Source organism: Neovison vison, unplaced genomic scaffold, assembly GCF_020171115.1.
Source record: "Neovison vison isolate M4711 unplaced genomic scaffold, ASM_NN_V1 Scaffold_133, whole genome shotgun sequence".
Lineage (NCBI taxonomy): Eukaryota > Metazoa > Chordata > Mammalia > Carnivora > Mustelidae > Neogale > Neogale vison.
Genome location: NW_025334922.1, coordinates 65 through 17,475, shown reverse-complemented (window position 1 = coordinate 17,475; position 17,411 = coordinate 65). Strand labels below are relative to the sequence as shown.

At 41.0% G+C, this 17,411-nt stretch overlaps 1 protein-coding gene across 1 annotated transcript; it reads left to right on the top strand.

Moving 5' to 3' along the window:
• Positions 1-431: 431 nt before the first annotated feature.
• On the top strand, positions 432-16,998 carry LOC122898147 (A-kinase anchor protein 10, mitochondrial-like). The gene is made up of 3 exons (XM_044236223.1): positions 432-665; positions 11,271-11,318; positions 16,647-16,998. Exons 1-3 carry the CDS (start codon positions 578-580, stop codon positions 16,835-16,837), a joined length of 327 nt encoding a protein of 108 aa, XP_044092158.1. The 5' UTR covers positions 432-577; the 3' UTR covers positions 16,838-16,998.
• Positions 16,999-17,411: the final 413 nt, after the last annotated feature.

Here is a 17,411-nt window from a genome sequence, read left to right as displayed (position 1 = left end):
ACGGGCTGCAGGTGCAGGGTGAAGCTGCTATAGTCGGCCTGTGCCTTTCAGCCTCACTGGAACCGAGAAACAGGAGGGCTAAGGGGGAGCGCAGCAGTGCTGGCCTCGCCTTGTGTACAAGGGCACGCTCTGAGTGCCCACGGCCGGACGCCCCCAGACCTGAGGCACCGCGCCATCCACTCCAGGGTCCGGCGACAGCGGGGAATGGAGAAGACTCCGGCTCCGGGAGGGTCAGTTTTGCGGGAACCGGATCGGCAACTCTCCAACCCTGGCAGCGACGCCGGACCTGGGAAAGGGCACAGGCAGCACGCGCGCAGGATCACGTGGGCGGGCTGGGCGCGTGCCCCGGCACCCACGAGAGGAGGCGGGGATGGGGGGCGGGGCCGGCGGGTCGGCCTCCCGTGAAGCCTCGCGCGGGGAAGGACCGGAACTCCCGGCGGGCGGCTTGTTGATAATATGACGGCAGGAGCTGCCTGGTCTTCTCGAGGAGGCGGTGGGGCCCACACCACGAAGAAGGGTCTCTTTTCAGGCTAGTGCGGCGGCCACTGCGGACCCGGAAGTCCGGGCCGGTTGCTGAATGAGGGGAGCCGGGCCCTCCCCGCGACAGTCCCCCCGCGCCCTCCGCCCCGACCCGGGCCCCGCCATGTCCTTCTTCCTAAGGAAAGGTAGCAGAGGGGGCTCCGGCTGGGAGCCAGGCCGGGCTTCAGGGGCGGCGGTGGGGTAGGTGGGCCTGCACGGGCTTTCCTCCCGGTGGTGGCGAGGCCCTCGGCCTCCGCGCAGACGCCCCCTGCGTGCCTTGCTTTGCTCCCGGACTCTGCAGGGAGGGAGAAGGTGGCCTCCTCGCGCGAGGTCAGAGGAGAATTATCTCGCTGGTCCAAAAGTGTTTGCCAGAGCCCGTACAAGTTAATGCCTGTTTGCGCAAACCCAGTTTTCGCGTTTGTGTGCTGTGTGTCTATAAACGGTGGATCCAGAAGAAGGAAATTCCTTTAGTACCTTGTTACGGAAGTCTCTGACTTTTTAGAATACTGAGGGTTTTCTATCTAAAAGCAACATGTGAAAAAGCTCTTTTCTTCAACTGGTGCTATTTTCTAGTTTCCCCTTTTTTGGGGGTGGGGTGGGGGATCCTGCAGTTCCTAAATAACATTACTTACAGCTGAAAGTTCCCTAATGAAGACTTATTTCTTTTGATGACTTAGCAAGTCAACTTAACTGTTGCAGCGCTCACTTTGTAAACGAAATTTCCGATTTTCAATTTTAATAGCTGCCCAGTTTTTAAGCAGAGGCAGTTTAGTTTTGATCCTGGATAAAGTTGTTGTGTTGCATTTAAAGTATATATCCAGAATGAACAAGTGTAGGTCTTTTTGGGTGATAATGGTTCTTTAAGTTTTGTTATTTAAGAGAAAAGGTATCAGAGGGGGGAAAAAACACAAACCACTAAACCTTATCAGAGGCTTGGGTTCACATGACTGCTCTGCTACTGACTGTCACCTGGGATAAAAAAAAAAGTGTTAACCCACTTTTTTCTCCTCTCTCAACCAAGAATTAGGTGGTTCCTAAAGGCCCCATTCAGATATGAATTCAAGAATTCTTTTTAAGTACGTGCAGAGTTTTAGTAACTGATGTCATGGTGAGTGAATGGTACTGTGAGGAATGAATGAAAGCTCTGCTGAATGAAGGAAACCTGTAAAATGGTACAAGGAAGCTTTGTTGATAATGTACCTTGGTGTAGTTTATCGCTCTAATTTGTTTGACAGTGTTGAAGTGGTTTTTTTTTTTTTAAGGGGGAAAGAAAGCATTCTGTGTATAATGAGGCAGATTGCATGTTACATAATAGACTGTTGTCTCTGTCCGACAAATATTTTTGAATGTCTGCTGCTTGGCAGGCACTGTGTTAGGCCCTCATTATTAAGCACTGAACAAGAAAATGTCCCTGCACCTATGTACCTTCTTGTCTGCTGGGGCCAACAGACAATACATTTCTCTTTTAATACCTGTGTGTATTTACAAATTGATAACATGACAGAGATGAGGTGAGAGGAGAAGCATATTTTGGTTTGATGTTAGAGAGGGGCCTCAGCAGGTGACCTTGGAACTTAGAGCCAAGGGCTCAGTAGGAGTTACGAGAGGCTAGGGAAGAGCATGTCCAAAGGTTGTGAGTCAAGGACGAGTTTGGTGTCCTTCAAGAAAGGAAGGAAGGCCACTGTGATTTGGGCTTGGAGAGATAGACAAGATTCAGAGCTTTGTAGGCCATAGTTGGGTTTTATTTCAAATGCAGAGACATTATTTCAATTTATTATTATTCTTATTTTTGAAAGAGAGAGAGCGCGAGAGGGATAGGGGAGAGGGCGAGAATCTTAAGTAGGCTACATGCTCAGTGTGGCGCTACTTCGGGGCTGGATCTCATGACCCTGAGATGGTGACCTGAGCTGAAATCTGGAGTCAGACACTTAACCCACTGAGCTACCCAGGCACCCCTTAGAATTTTTAAAGAGGAGTGATTTGATATTATGTTATAAAAAGATCATGGTAGTTGCTTTTTGCAGGCTGAATGTGGCAAGAGTAGAAGCTAGATGCTTCTGTTTAGGGATCCCATCCAGTCTTGAAATACCATTTTTAAATACCACCTATATGCAGACGACTCCTGAATTTACATCTCCAGCTTGAATTCTCTCCCGAGTTAAGAATGGTATATCCAACTGTTGGTCCACTTTATACCTCTACCTAATAGATACAGTATATCTGTTAATAGAAATAATAGGCTGACAGATGGCTGGCTCTTTGAGTTACTGTACCAAAATTTAACTCCAGATTTTTTGTCACCTCAGTAAATTGCATTTCTGTTCTTTTACTTGCTCAGTCTAAAACTTTAGTACCTTCTTGAACCTTTCTTTCTCTCCTGTATCTACATAAGCAAATCTGCTAAGTCTACCCCAGAACGTAACCAAACTCAGCATCTTCTCACCATCCCTGACTATTAACTCCCTGGTCTAGGTGGTCATCCCTGTAGATTGGACAGTTAAGTCCTCTGAGAGGATGTAACTCAAATCTCAGCTTAAAAATTAGAGGAAGCTGGTTTTATGAAAGTAGAGAAAATGGGTGCCTGGGTGGCTCAGTTGGTTGAGCGTCTGACTCTTGATTTTGACTCACATCATGATCTCAGGGTCGTGAGATGGAGGCCTGTGTTGAGTCCCTAGCTGAGCAGAGAGCCTACTTGGGATTCTCTCTGTCCCTTTATTTCTGCTTCCCACCGCCACCTCCCCATCCCCCATCCCCTGCCAGCACTTGCTTGCTCACTTGCCTGCTCTCTCAAATAAATAAAATCTTCAAAGGCAAAAAGGAAATAGAGAAAGCAGAGTTATTTTGCTGTAGGCTTCAGTTTGGTTTCCCTTTTTCCAACCTTGACCCCTATCTCTTCAAATTTCTTCAGTAGCTTTCTGTACATGGCCCCCTTTAATCTTGTTCCCATTTCTTCTCTGTGTTCATCTCCTGCTCTCCTTTTCCTGTTTTCTGTTTCCTTTTCACTGTTTTTTATATTGGCCTCTTTGTTGTCAAATACGTTCCTGCCTCAGGGCCTTTGCACTTAATTTTTTTTCCCCTCTGCCTAGAAACCTCTTCCCACAGGTACCCACTATTGTGTTCTCTCATCTCCTTGACATCTTGGTGAGGCTTTGTCTGTCCATCCTACTTTTAACATTGCAGTCCCCAGCCCTTGCACTCCTATCTTACCTACTTTCTCCACAGCATTTATCACCCTCTACTTTTCTATGTATTTTATTAAGATGGAAGCTGATTTTGTTCACAGCTGTATCCCCATGTGTAGGTCAGTTCCTGGGCATAGTTAGGAATTTGGTAAATACTTGTTGAATAAATGAATAAAAACAAAAAATATCTGCTAGTAAAAAGTGCTGAACAGGGAATTTAAACTGATGTGGGAGTAGATCACAGGACAGCAGTATTTGTTCAGATATAAAGGAAGGCTTGTCTGAGAAGATGGTATTTAGTTTGAGATCTGAGTGAAGGGAGAGAGCCAGCCTCACAAAAGATCAAAGGAACTGCATTCTAACCAGAGAGAACTAGAAGTACAAATGTCTGAAGGCAGCAATAGCTGGGTGCGTTTAAGGAACCTGAAGAAGGCTGGAACTTAGGGGGTATAGGATATGCTTTGGAGACAGAAATAGCATAACTTGAACAAGTGATTGGAGTGAAGAAAAACTGGGAAAGTTTTGGGCTTACAGCATGGGGCAGGAAGAATTAAGAACTGTTTTTGGCAATTAGGACTTTGTGTAACAGACATCCATGTGGATACGTCAAGGAAGCAGTGGGATGTATGAATCTGTAGTTCTAGGAAGAGGTCACAACTTGAGATACGGGTCTGGCTTTAGAAATATTTTGCAGGGGTACCTGGGTGGCCCAGTCGGATAAGCCACTGCCTTCAGCTCGGGTCATGATCCCAGGATCCTGAGATCGAGCCCCTGCATTACACTCAGCAGGGAGCCTGGTTCTCCCTCTTCCTCTGCCTGCCACTCCCCCTGCTTGTGTGCTCTCTCTCTGTGTTAAATACATAAATAAAATCTTCAAAAAAAAAACATTTTGCATAACTGATGATTAATGACATGGGACTAAATGAGATCGCCTAGAGAATACATAAAATGTGAGGATTAGTTATGTTGAAAGGCTAAGGCTATTATAACAAAGATACACTGAAGTGTAATGGTTCAAAAAAGATAGATTTTTTTTATTACTCTCTTGAATTTAACAGTCCAAGTTTATTGGGTGGCTTTGCTTCACAGTCATTCAGGGATCTTTCCTCCCATATTGTTACACCTCTTTCCCTTGGGGTGTGGTCTGTTGTCAAAGCTGGGTCATAGCCTCTTCTGTCTGTTCTCAGTCCCCTGATCCATGGTAAGGAGGAAAGAGAAGCTTTGGCAGGAAAGTGGCACAAAATTATTTCTATTCATATTCTGTTGGTGAGAAGTTAGTCATATGGTCATAGATAACTGCAAAAGCTTCTGGGAAATGTAGAGTAACTAGCCACCTAGTAGCTAGCGAATAGGCTATAGTCCTCTTGCTAGAAAGAGGAAAATGAGTTCTGTGGCCAGGTAGCATTTCCTGCCATACTGTACACAAGAACAGAGCCTTGGTGAAAGTTCTGGAGTTAAGCCAGCTTTTAGAAGTTAAATTGAGGGGCACCTGGGATGGCTCAGATGGCTGGCCTTTAACTGCCTTTAGCTCAGATCATGATCTCCAGGTCCAGGGATTGAGCCCCATGTCACTTCCGGTTCTACAGAGGTCTGCTTCTCCCTCTTCTTCTCCCCCTGCTTGTACTCTGTCTGTCTGTCTGTGTCTCTCTCTCTCAAAAGAATAAATCTTTACAAAAAACTTTTTAAAAAAGTTAAATAGAGGAACATGAGCCATTGGCAAAGGGGAATCAAAAATAAAATACCAGGGGCACCTGGGTGGCTCAGTGGGTTAAAGCCTCTGCCTTCGGCTCAGGTCATGATCCCAGGGTCTTGGGGTCGAGCCCTGCATCAGGCTCTCTGCTCAGCGGGGAGCCTGCTTCCTCCTCTCTCTCTGCCTGCCTCTGTGCCTACTTGTGATCTCTGTCAAATAAATAAATAAAAGCTTTTAAAAAAAAGGTACATGCGTGGAGAAAGATATACCTTAAAAAAAATACCAGTTATAAAGGAGTGTGATATCATGGAAGCTAAGAGAAGATAGTGTTTAAAAAAGAAGGGTGTGTTGTGTTGAATGTCACTTGCAGGATCAAGATGAAATAACTACTTAGTTTGATAATGTGGAAGTAATTGATGACTTTTGAGAGAGGTATCAGTATCAGTGGAATGGGTTGGAGGGAGAAGGTGAAGTGTGGAAAAGTAGCAAGAGTAAAAACACCCTTTTCAAGAAACTGCAGTGAAAAGGAACTAAAAGGGGCTCTTGGGTTAAGCGATTTTTTTTTCTTTTTTTAAGATAAAAGATGCTAGAACATGTTTGTATGGTGATAGAAATGATCTGGTAGAGAGGGAGAAAATGATACAGAAGAGAGAGGTGTTACTTGAGGCAGTAAAGTTCTTGAGAACTCCTGAAGGATGGGATTAAAGCTCGACTCTACCAAGATTTGGTTAGGGTATGCTGCCGTTGGGAATGGCAGTTGGTAGGACTACTTATATAAAGTTTAAAAACCTTCAATCAATGCTATATGTTGTTTACAGATACAGAAATATGTTAATGAGTAAAACTGTAGGTGGAGACAATAATCTATTTTATGAAATTATCTCCCTGGGGAGAAGGGGAAATCCAATCAGGGAGAGAATTAATTTTCACATGCATGTCTTCTTTTGAAAAATTTTTAGAAGCAAATGTAGCATAATCTTAAGATTTGACAAACCCGAGTATTACTCAGATTAAATTCTAGTATTGTCTTTGTTTTAGATGTTTCATAATACAAGGAAATAAAGAAACAAGAAAAAGTATAGTTAGCAATATAGAATAATGTAGTTGAAATAAACCTAAATCAGTAGTCACAATAAATGTAAAGACTGTATGGCTAAAAGACAAAAAGTTAGGCTGGATAATAAACCAAAATCCAGCAATAAACTACTGGGAACACAACTAAGACATAAGGACATAGAGAAATTGAAAATAACTGGATGGAAGGATATAGCAGACAAATGTCAACCAGAAGAAAGCTATTTGGCAGATGACATACTTGAAACAACAAAACATCATCAGGGATAAAAAGGTGACTACATTATGATAAAATGAAAACGGTAGTAGGAAGATAAAACTCTGAACTGCTTTGCACCTAATATCAGTCTCAAAATACATAAAGCAAAATATACAGAATTACCAGGAGAAATCAACAAATTTACACAGTTTTTTTTAAGATTTTATTTATTTGACAGACAGATCACAAGTAGGCAGAGAGAGAGAGAGGAGGAAGCAGGCTCCCTGTTCAGCGGAGAGCCCGATGTGGGGCTTGATCCCAGGACCCTGGGATCATGACCTGAGCTGAAGGCAGAGGCTTTAACCCACTGAGCCACTCCGGCGCCCCAAATTTACACAGTTTTAAGAATGATCTTCTTCAGACATCTAGAGCAGTAATCACAATAAACAGAAATGGGCTGTCCCAGTGAAAAGACTAGATTCCTCCTGTATGCCATTTAGTATAACAAGGATCATTCCATCAGAAAGGATGAATACCCAACTTTTGTAGCAATATGGACGGGACTGGAAGAGATTATGCTGAGTGAAATAAGTCAAGCAGAGAGAGTCAATTATCATATGGTTTCACTTATTTGTGGAGCATAACAAATAGCATGGAGGACAAGGGGTGTTAGAGAGGAGTAGGGAATTTGGGTAAATTGGAAGGGGAGGTGAACCATGAGAGACTATGGACTCTGAAAAACAATCTGAGGGGTTTGAAGTGGCGGGGGGTGGGAGGTTGGGGTACCAGGTGGTGGGTATTATAGAGGGCACGGCTTGCATGGAGCACTGGGTGTGGTGAAAAAATAATGAATACTGTTTTTCTGAAAATAAATAAATAATTAATAATTAAAAAAAAGTATCATAAGAAGGTTAAAAGTAAAAGGATGGGAAAATATATCAGGGATATTAGACAAAAAGAAAGCTAATATAGTCTTCACAATAGCACAAAACAAAAAGTAGGGAAATTTTAAGTTTTGGAATGGAAAGGAGACAAAGGAATCGTTAGTCCCAGATAACATAATTGCATATATAAAAAAACTGAAGAAGATCTACACTCATACTTTTAGAACTCATAAAATTTAAAAGAGTTCAGCTGGGTTTTAAAAATATATGTGTTTATATGGGATTATTTAAAACTCAGTTTTACCACTATATGCCAGTAAAAACAAAACTAAAATCATTATAGAGTTTACAAAACCTAATTTGACATGAAAGAAGACCCAGATAAATGGAGAGGTATACTATGCTCATGGATAGAAAGACTCAATCCCAGAAAGATGTGAACTCTCCCCCACATTAATCATTCAGTCAGTGCTACTTTAAAAATTCCTATGGGGGTTTTAGGATCAGGACAAGTTGACCCTATAATTAATAGAGCAGGTAGTTTTGTAAGAGACTAAGGTAGAGGACTTGGCCCTGTCAAAGGCTGATTATATGGTTAAGTAATTAAGACTGAAATTAAATGCCCAGGAACAAACCCATGTATGTATGAGAACTTGGTATATAAAGAGTTCCTGTTTAGTTGAGAAAGGTTGGACTAATCAGTAAGTGATGTTTGCTGTCCCTCTGGCAGAAAAATAATTAGGATTTTTCTATGTCGTATCATATACATCAGGGGTCAGTTAATTTTCTGTACAAGACAAGATGGTGTCCTTGTAGCCATAGATTATATGTTAACAAATGGACATGGCTGTGTTAAACTAAAACTTTATTTATAAAAAACTGAAGGTGGGCTTGATTTGGCCCATGAGCTGTAGTTTCCCAATATCGACAAACAAATAAATACAGGCAGATAAGAGCCCAGAATTCTAAAAAGCAAAATTTGAAATCATATGGAAGAAAATACAGAGGGGAAAAAAAATCTGATCCTGGGCTAGGAAAGGATATCTTTAAGACATAGGAAAATACAATCCACATAATGTAAATTTGGCTACATTAAAATTTAAAGCTTCCATACAATAAAATACACATAAGGTATTTGCAACACCAAGGATTAACATCCAGAATATGAGTGGAATTTCTGCAAATAAGTAAAGGACAAAGGAATTGAGTAGCCAGCCCATAAAAGAAGATACCTAAATACCCAATAAATACAAAAGGATATTTCCTCGGAGGAACTCAAGGAAATGAATTAAAAATACCATCAAATACCATTTGAAAAATATTAATTAAATGGCCACTTTCATTAAAACTGCCCATCACTGGTTACCTATTAATTCTACTTATAGTGTTTTATCCTAGAGAAGTTTTTTTTAAAGATTATATTTATTTATTTGAGAGAGAGAGAGAGCGAGAGAGAGCGCGCACAAGCAGGGAGAGGGGCAGAGGGAGAAGGAGAGGCAGACTCATGGCTGAGCTGGGAGTCTGATGTGGGGCTTGATCCCAGGACCTGAAGATCATGACCTGAGCTGAAGGCGGATGCTCAACTATCTGAGCTACCCAGGCACCCCTCCTAGAGAAATTCTTACATATAAACTACATAGGAAGACATGTACTAAAATAAATCAATAAAGGTGTATTTTAGAAATTCAGCAGCTAAAATGAAAGTACTAGAGCTACATGAATGCATCAGTATAGACAAGTCAAATTATGGGATGAATACAAGTTTCAGATATGTGTAGAAGAATACTATTCATTTCATTTTTAAAGATCTATAGAATAACTGCGTGTTTTACACTCAGGTAGTAATAGTGTAAAAACATAAATGGTAAAAAACACATCCAATTTAGGGAAGTATTTATCTCTGGGAAGGGAAGAGTAGTGGGATCAGGTAGTGAGTCATAGGACCCTTTATATAATATTTGGGGGGAAAAGGCAAGTAAGGCAAAAAACACTAATGTGGTTATTGTCGGATTGTGTGTGTACTTGTCTGTTTCAAGTATTGACGAGATCTGATTGATGAGAATGTATTGAAGGTGACAAAAGTGGAAATGTGGAGGTATGTTTTAGTGGTTAAAATCCGTTGGTCTTAGAAGTGTTTTGGGTGTGGGAAGTAAAGGAGAGACATGTTAAGAATGACTCCAAGATTTTTGGCCTGAGAAACTGGGGTGGGAGTGTCTGTCATTCATGAGAAAAATGAAAAGTGAAGTAAACCAGGTTTGGGAAGAGATGGTATGTTCCATTTTGGACGAGTGTAATTCTGGAAGAGGATGGGTAGATGGTTAACAAAATGAATTTTAAGGTCAGGAAGGTTTTACACTAGAAATAGAAATTCAGGATTCATAGCTTGTCTGTGGTATTGAAAGCCTTCAGAATGGGTAAGCTCAGCCAGGAAATACACATGTGTACGTAGTGAAAAGAAAAGGTGCCCAACTTTCTCTGAGAAACTCTCAGTAGGTAGAAGTTGACCAGGCAATAAACTGAGAAGGAGCAGCTGGAAACCAGGGAGTCGAGTGCCTTGGAAGTCCAGACAAGTTCATGTTTCAAGTAGGAGAAGCAGTCAGTTTGCAGATGCAACCCAGTTGCTTCTACTACATTACCTTATTATTATTTTTTTCTTTCCAACAGCAGTGATCAGTACCTGAAATGATAATTTTTGTTCATGTTTGTCTCCACATTCTTGTATGTAGACTTCTTGAAGACAGGACTGTTCCTTCCTGAGCCAGGACAATGTCTAGCACATAAGAGGCACTCACATACTTGTTGATGGATTAATTTATCTGATACTTTGAGAGCTTGTTATTTCCTGCTACTAGCCTTTCAAAAGGTGTTGACTGTTGAAGAGCACATGTTGAGATTTTTATTTTGATAGGCTTTTCATGGTGGGGTTAAAGAAAATTTAATGTTGGAAAAAAATACAAGAAAAGTAAGGAAGGTTAAAAATAGTCTTAGTGTCAGATCCTGTAGGAGTTCACGCTTTGCTTAAGCTGCCATGTACCTTCCTTTCTTGGATATTACATTGTTAGCATATTTGCAGTAGAATTTCTACTGTTTTGTATAATGGAGAAGAGACTGTGTAGCACTTTAAGAGAAGTTGTTAAGCCTTGAGTATTAGATATTTAGATTATAAGTTTAGAATGTTTTTATTTGCTGCTATGAGAGGAATACACAAAAAGTAAGATACGATACACAAAGAACTCTTTTTCTTGAAGACGCAACTAGTGGCACATTTTAATAATATTAGTTAACATCCTAAATTAACCTTGTACCTCATACTCTTCTGGGCTCTTTTTAATTTTTTTTTCACTCATAACCCTCTAAGGTAGATGTTGTTATTACTGTTATTTCTGTTCTAAGTTATCAATCAAGGAAATTGAGTCCCAGAGAAGTAAAGTAACTGGTCCATGGTCAGAGGGCTGTGTAATAAGTTGGAAGCTAGATTTGAACCCAGGTATTGTGACATTGTCTCTCCATTAGCACGCTCAGTGCTCTTGACTGAACGATGTTCAAGGGTCACTTCCTTTCCCCTGACAACTGTCTCGCCCTGTCCCCCTCTAAGGTGTTATTCCATTGTTGTACAGCTGTGAATATTCATCTGTTAGAACAAAGCTTGTCTAATTTTTACATTGTACAGATGGGATCTTTTTGACTGTAGAAGTTGGTCATGATGCTTTTTTATCTTCCAGTGAAAGGCAAAGAACAAGAGAAAACCTCAGATGTCAAGTCAGTTAAAGGTGAGTTCAGTGGCGTTCCATTGTGTTAAAAAAGTGATGTGCTTTGCATTTACAGGCTATTTAAACCTGTTATCTTCCCCCCTCTTTTGCCATTAATCATCTCTGCCTTCTTTTGTAATTATTTATGATTGTGACTTATTTCCTTGTTCGACCTGTATATTCTTCAGCACCCTGCATATATGATAGGCTTTTGCTAAGCACTTGTTGGCTGTCCTAGTGATATAGTAAACCAATGCCCTCCATTAATCACATGTTTGATTGTTCACTAGAATTATTGAGTTGATTTCATTATTTTTTTAACTTAAAATCAGTGAATTAACATTGAGTGTATTGTTAGCGTCAGAGGTAGAGTTTAGTGATTCATCTGTTGCATATAACACCCAGTGCTCAGGATTAGATCAGGTGTCCTCCTTAATGTCTATCACCCCGTTACCCCATCCCCTCATACCTCCCCTCCAGCAACCCTCAGTTTCTTTCCTATAGTTGAGCATCTCTTATGGTTTGTAGTTGACTTTATTTTTTAAAAAAGCAAAAAAAACGAGGGGTACCTGCATGGGTTGAGTGTCTGGCTCTTGGTTTTGGCTCAGGGTCGTGAGGTCAAGCTCTGTGTTGGGTTCCCGGCTTAGTGTGGAGTCTGCTGCAGACTCTCTCTCCATCTGCCCCTCCCCACTGTGCTCACTCTCTCTCTCTCTCTAAAATAAATAAATACATCTTTTTTTATTTTTTAAAATTTATTTTATTTGAGAGACAGAGAGAGCACAAATGGGAGGAAGGGCAGAGGAGGGGAAGCAGACTCCCCGCCAAGAAAGGAAACAGATGCAGAGATCGATCTTAGGACCCTGGGATTATGACCTGAGCTGAAGGCAGAGGCTTAACTGACTGAGCCACCCAGGTGCCCCATAAATAAATCTTTAAAAACAAAACAGAAAGTGCCTGCTGGGTGGCTCAATGGGGTAAAGCCTCTGCCTTTGGCTCAGGTCATGATCCCAGGGTCCTAGGATCGAGCCCCATATCAGGTTCTCTGCTTGGCAGGGAGCTTGCTCCCCGCTCACCCCACCCCCGGCCTACTAGTGATCGCTGCCAAATAAATAAAATCTTAAAAAAACAAAACAAAACACAAAAACAAAAAAACCCAAAGTGAAAAATACTCTGAACTCAGCTGACAGCTCTGGAGTAAAGAACTTCCACTTACAAGGCTTGGCTTCCTGTTGTTTACCCGGAAGTATGGATCATTACAGTTTTTACTTCTCTGTTACTTTGGATGAATGGTCTTAACTTAAATTTATCCAGAGTACTTTATTGTAATCAGTATATTATCTATGTTTATAGGCTAGAGCATGCTTCTTTAGGTTGTAATCTCTACTATAGCTTTGACTGATTTTATTATATTAATTACAAAGATTGGAATGGAAAATTATAATGGAAATTGTTTATATAGCCATTAATGTAAATTTCATAAATAAAATCTATTTACATGAGATCTATAGATTGCTACTTAGACTTTTTTTTTAAGATTTTATTTATTTATTTGACAGACAGAGATCACAAGTAGGCAGAGAGGCAGGCAGAGAGAGAAGGAAGGGAAGAAGGCTCCCTGCTGAGCAGAGAGCCCAATTCGGGGCTCGATCCCAGGACTCCGGGATCATGACCTGAGCCGAAGGCAGAGGCATTAACCCACTGAGCCACCCAGGTGCCCGCTACTTAGACTCTTTTTCAGATGTTTGTATCTTATGTGGCTAGCATTGAGTATTAACCATTTATGCTCAGTTTGCTGGAGAGTGACTAATTATAACTTAAGAGATTTGTAATATTAGGGAAGAGCTAGGGTACTTTACAGTCTTATTTTCTGCTTACTTCTGTTAATTTTAAGCCAGGTGTTTATGAACCGTGTTGGTTCATACTGCTTTCCTTAAGCAGAATTTGATTGACTTTGATAAAGACTTCAAGCCCTTAGCAAGCAGCATGTGTAAAGATGAGATCCGAATGTAGAAGGAAGGGGTTTGATGTCTCAGGCACTTTAGATTTCTCAGGTCTTCTACTCTAAACTGCTACTAACAGTGTGACCTTGGGAAGACCTGTAACCTTCCTCGGATTCTTCATTTGTGGAGTGAGAGGGTTGGCCTGCCTAACTTCTGAAACTGTACCTGGCTAAAAATATTCCATGTTCCTACCCTGTGACAGTACATAATCTGTGCTTAGCATTCACTGGCTTACCTTAGAATCTTACAGAACAGAATCTTACAGAATCTTCCTTTCATAGGAAACAGGCCCTCAAGAAGTTTGCAGTATGATTAGAGCTTAGACGTGGAATAGTAGCAAATACACCAACATACTAATAACAACCATTTCTTGAACAACTTTTCTGTTATAGGCATTAGCCAAAAACTGAGGCTAGGCAAAAAAAAAAGACTTGGCTCCTGTACTCACTGAACTTACAGATTGATAGGGGAGAGGAACATTCATCAAGTGAGTCCACAGATGGCATGGGCTGGATCTACAGTGATGAAAATAAAGAGAGATGGAGTGATCAGTTCAGAGCAAAAATGGATAGAACTTTGTTATTGATTAAATAGGAGGTGTAAGGGATAGGAAGGTTCCAGATTAACACCTACTTTTCTGGCTTGCCTAACTGTGTGACTGGTGGAGAACCAAGTTGGGAAATTATATGTTCAATTTTGGAATGGTGGGTGGGAGGTACTTGGAGACATTTACATATATTATTTTATCCACATAATTCTAGAGTCTGAGTTTCCAACCAAAGGTAAAAGGGTGATTTTTCTAGAGTCTGGCAGACCAAAGCTCAAGTTCTGCCTGTTGAAACAACTACTATCTCATTGACATGTATCAAGTATTTAACTTTTGTCTTTCTGCATCTCAAAAATGAGGAAAATAGGGGTGCCTGGGTTAAAGCCTCTGCCTTTGGCTCAGGTCATGTTCTCAGGGTCCTGGGATTGAGCCCCTATCGGGCTCTCTGATCAGCAGGGAGCCTGCTTCCTTCTCTCTCTCTCTCTCTCTCTGCCCTCTTGTGATCTCTGTCAAATAAATAAATAAAAATTTTAAAAAATTTGAGGAAAATACTGGTCTTGCAAAAATTGGTGTAAGAGATAATAATGAAGTAATATACCCTCCAAAAAATGTGTATCGAGCCCCCAGTACAAGTAGTACCAGAGGTACTACTCTGGTAGCTCTTGTAGCAGAAGAGGCCCTGAACATGATGGCTTAGTTAGATGAAATATTGTGAGGAGTTCAGAGGAATTTGAGATCAGCACGTGGTTTTTGAAGTGTAGGGAAGGGTTTGTAGAAATGGGACTTAATCTATATAAAAGTTGAATAATAAGGATTTGAGTGAAAGAGGCAGTTCTTTCTCTTTTCCCTAACGGCCCAGCCTCTTCTTTGAGTATATATTGGGCAAAGGGACCTTCAGACAAGTAAGGGGGTATTTTCACAGAAGATTGATACCCAGTTGTAAGGACCTTAGAGACCAGAACAGAGAGTTTAGACAGAGAACCTAGGGAGCCTGTAGGCTTTGAGTAGGATGTTGATGCTTTATATACGGTATTTGTGAAAGGTAAGGCCAGGTGTCAGATGCAGGTCAGGGCTTACTCCCTGGGGCTCCAGTTCCATAGAAATGTACCCTATGAGCTGCTGCAGAGAGGTCCAGAGTGTGAGTGAGACGTTCCCCTTGAGTCAACCAGAGTTACTAATAACTGGTTTTTTTTTTGTTGTTTTTTAATGTATTTATTTATTTATTTGACAGAGAGAGACATAGTGAGAGAGGGAACACAAGCAGGGGCAGGATGGCGGTGTGAGAGGGAGAAGGAGTCTCCCCACCGAGCAGGGAGCCCGAAGTGGGGCTCAATCCCAGGATGCTGGAATTATGGCCTGGGCCAAAGGCAGATGCTTAATGACTGAGCCACCCGGACGTCCCCTAATAACTCTTTTTAAAAATCTCCTTTAGATATCTGTTTAGATTTTAGGTACCTATTTTATCTGGTTTTATTTATTTTAACAGATGTGTCAGGGTCTCAAGTTTATTTGTGGGGAAAAAGAGGAGTACTTACAGGTTTAAATAATCTTTTCAGAAAAGTTGGCTCTAGTAATAATTAAAAGGTTTGAGAGTAAATGTTTCTAGCAAAAAGAATAAAAGAGCAGAGAGCCTCAGGAGGAGGAGTCAGGGAAGGAGACCATTTCCGACATGGTGGGCATTTTTAAAAATTTCTTTTTTAAGATTTTACTTATTTGTTAGAGAGAGAGCACAAGCAGGGAGAGTAGCAGGCAGAGGGAGAAGCAGGTTCCCCACAGAGCAGGAAGCTCTGTGTATGGAACTGCGTCCCAGGACTCTGGGATCATGACCTGAGCAGAAGGCAGACGCTTAGCCGACTGTACCACCCAGGTGTCCCTTCTGTCCTTGCTATAGCAATGCGCTAGGCCAACACTTTTTAAAAACCTTTACTAAGAGTCTTTAATATTTGTATGGAATAAATAGAAGAGTTTGAATGCTGATCCAGCTGTAGCAACAAGGTCAGAGGACTACTTTGACAGTATTGTAATACTGAGTTGCTTATTTCCTGTTAGCAAATGGGTAATTTCTTTATTCTGACGTCAATAGGCCGTTTCTTCAGACTACTAAGGAAAATGTGTTTTGTGAATTTTTTAAGTGTGCTTTATCTCTAAGCAGCTTGAACCTTGATCATAAATGTTTTTCATTAGAGAAATTTTGTTACCCAATTAAAAAGTAAAATAAGGGGATGCCTGGGTGGCTTAAGCATCTGGCTTCAGTTCAGGTCATGATCCCAGGGTCCTGGGATGGAGTAGTCCCACATTGGGCTTCCTACTCAGCAGGGAGCCTGCTTCTCCCTCAGCCTGCTGTTTCCCCCGGCTTGTGCACTCCCTCTCTCTCTTCCTCTGACAAAAAAATAAAATAAAATAAGTATTCTGAAGAATGTTTTTCTCATTTTTACCCCATTTCACAAGTTTTAGTTTTGTGCCTTGGACAAAAAGGATTAAGGAATTGAAAAGGTCCCTATATCAGAATGTTTTCTGTCTTTGGTACTTTCTGTCATCAGTAGAAGTTCTCAAAGAAACATCTCTTGTTTTAAGTTCCGTTTTTGGCACAGTATTTTGAGAGTTATAAATAATAATAGGACATTGCTTTCCAGTTTTCTGCTGTTTGATTCCCTTTCCCGTTAAGTATTTTTCGTTGAGTGTGTATGTTTAAGGGAGGTGTTACAAAATTTAATTTTTAAAGTTCTCTTAAAGTCCTTTAGGAGACATTTTTAGGCTATCAAATTATGTTTAATTTTTAACCTCCCCCCCCCTAAATTATAGCTTCAATATCTGTACATTCCCCACAAAAAAGCACTAAAAATCATGCCTTGCTGGATGCAGCAGAACCAAGTCATGTTGCAATCAATGCCATTTCTGTCAACATGGACTCCTTTTCAAGTAGCAGGACAGCAACACTTAAGAAGCAGCCAAGCCACATGGAGGCTGCTTATTTTGGCGACCTGGGTAAGTGACTCACTTTTTGTTAACTTCTAGTAGGAAGGATTGAGTCTGTTATGGGAAACTCTTGCTGGAGGATACTAGAACTGTATAATGGGAATGTGCTTTGGAAAAATGTATTTAAGATAAGAGCATGCGTTTCTTGATCTGTGGGTTGTGAGTTTGATCCCCACATTGGGAATGGAGCCTTCTTAAAATTTGGGGCACCTGGGGGCTCATTGATTAGGTGTCTGCCTTCCGCTCGGGTCATGATCCCGGGGTCCTGGGATCGAGCCTCGCATTAGGCTCCCTGCTCGGCGGGAAGCCAGCTTCTTCCTCTCCTACTTCCCCTGCTTATGTTTCCTTTCTCGCTATCTCTGTCACTGTCAAATGAATAAATAAAATGTTATAAAAAATAAATAAAATTTAAAAAGTAAATAAAAATAACAGCTACAAGTATAACAAATGATACTCTATTACGTTCCCATAAGCAAAATTATAAAGCATTCTCAGTTTAAAAAAAAAAGGGCCATTTCCAGAAGAAGAAATAAATTTAACCAGTAATTATATGAACAAGATGCCTCATTTCACTCATACTCAGGAAATTGC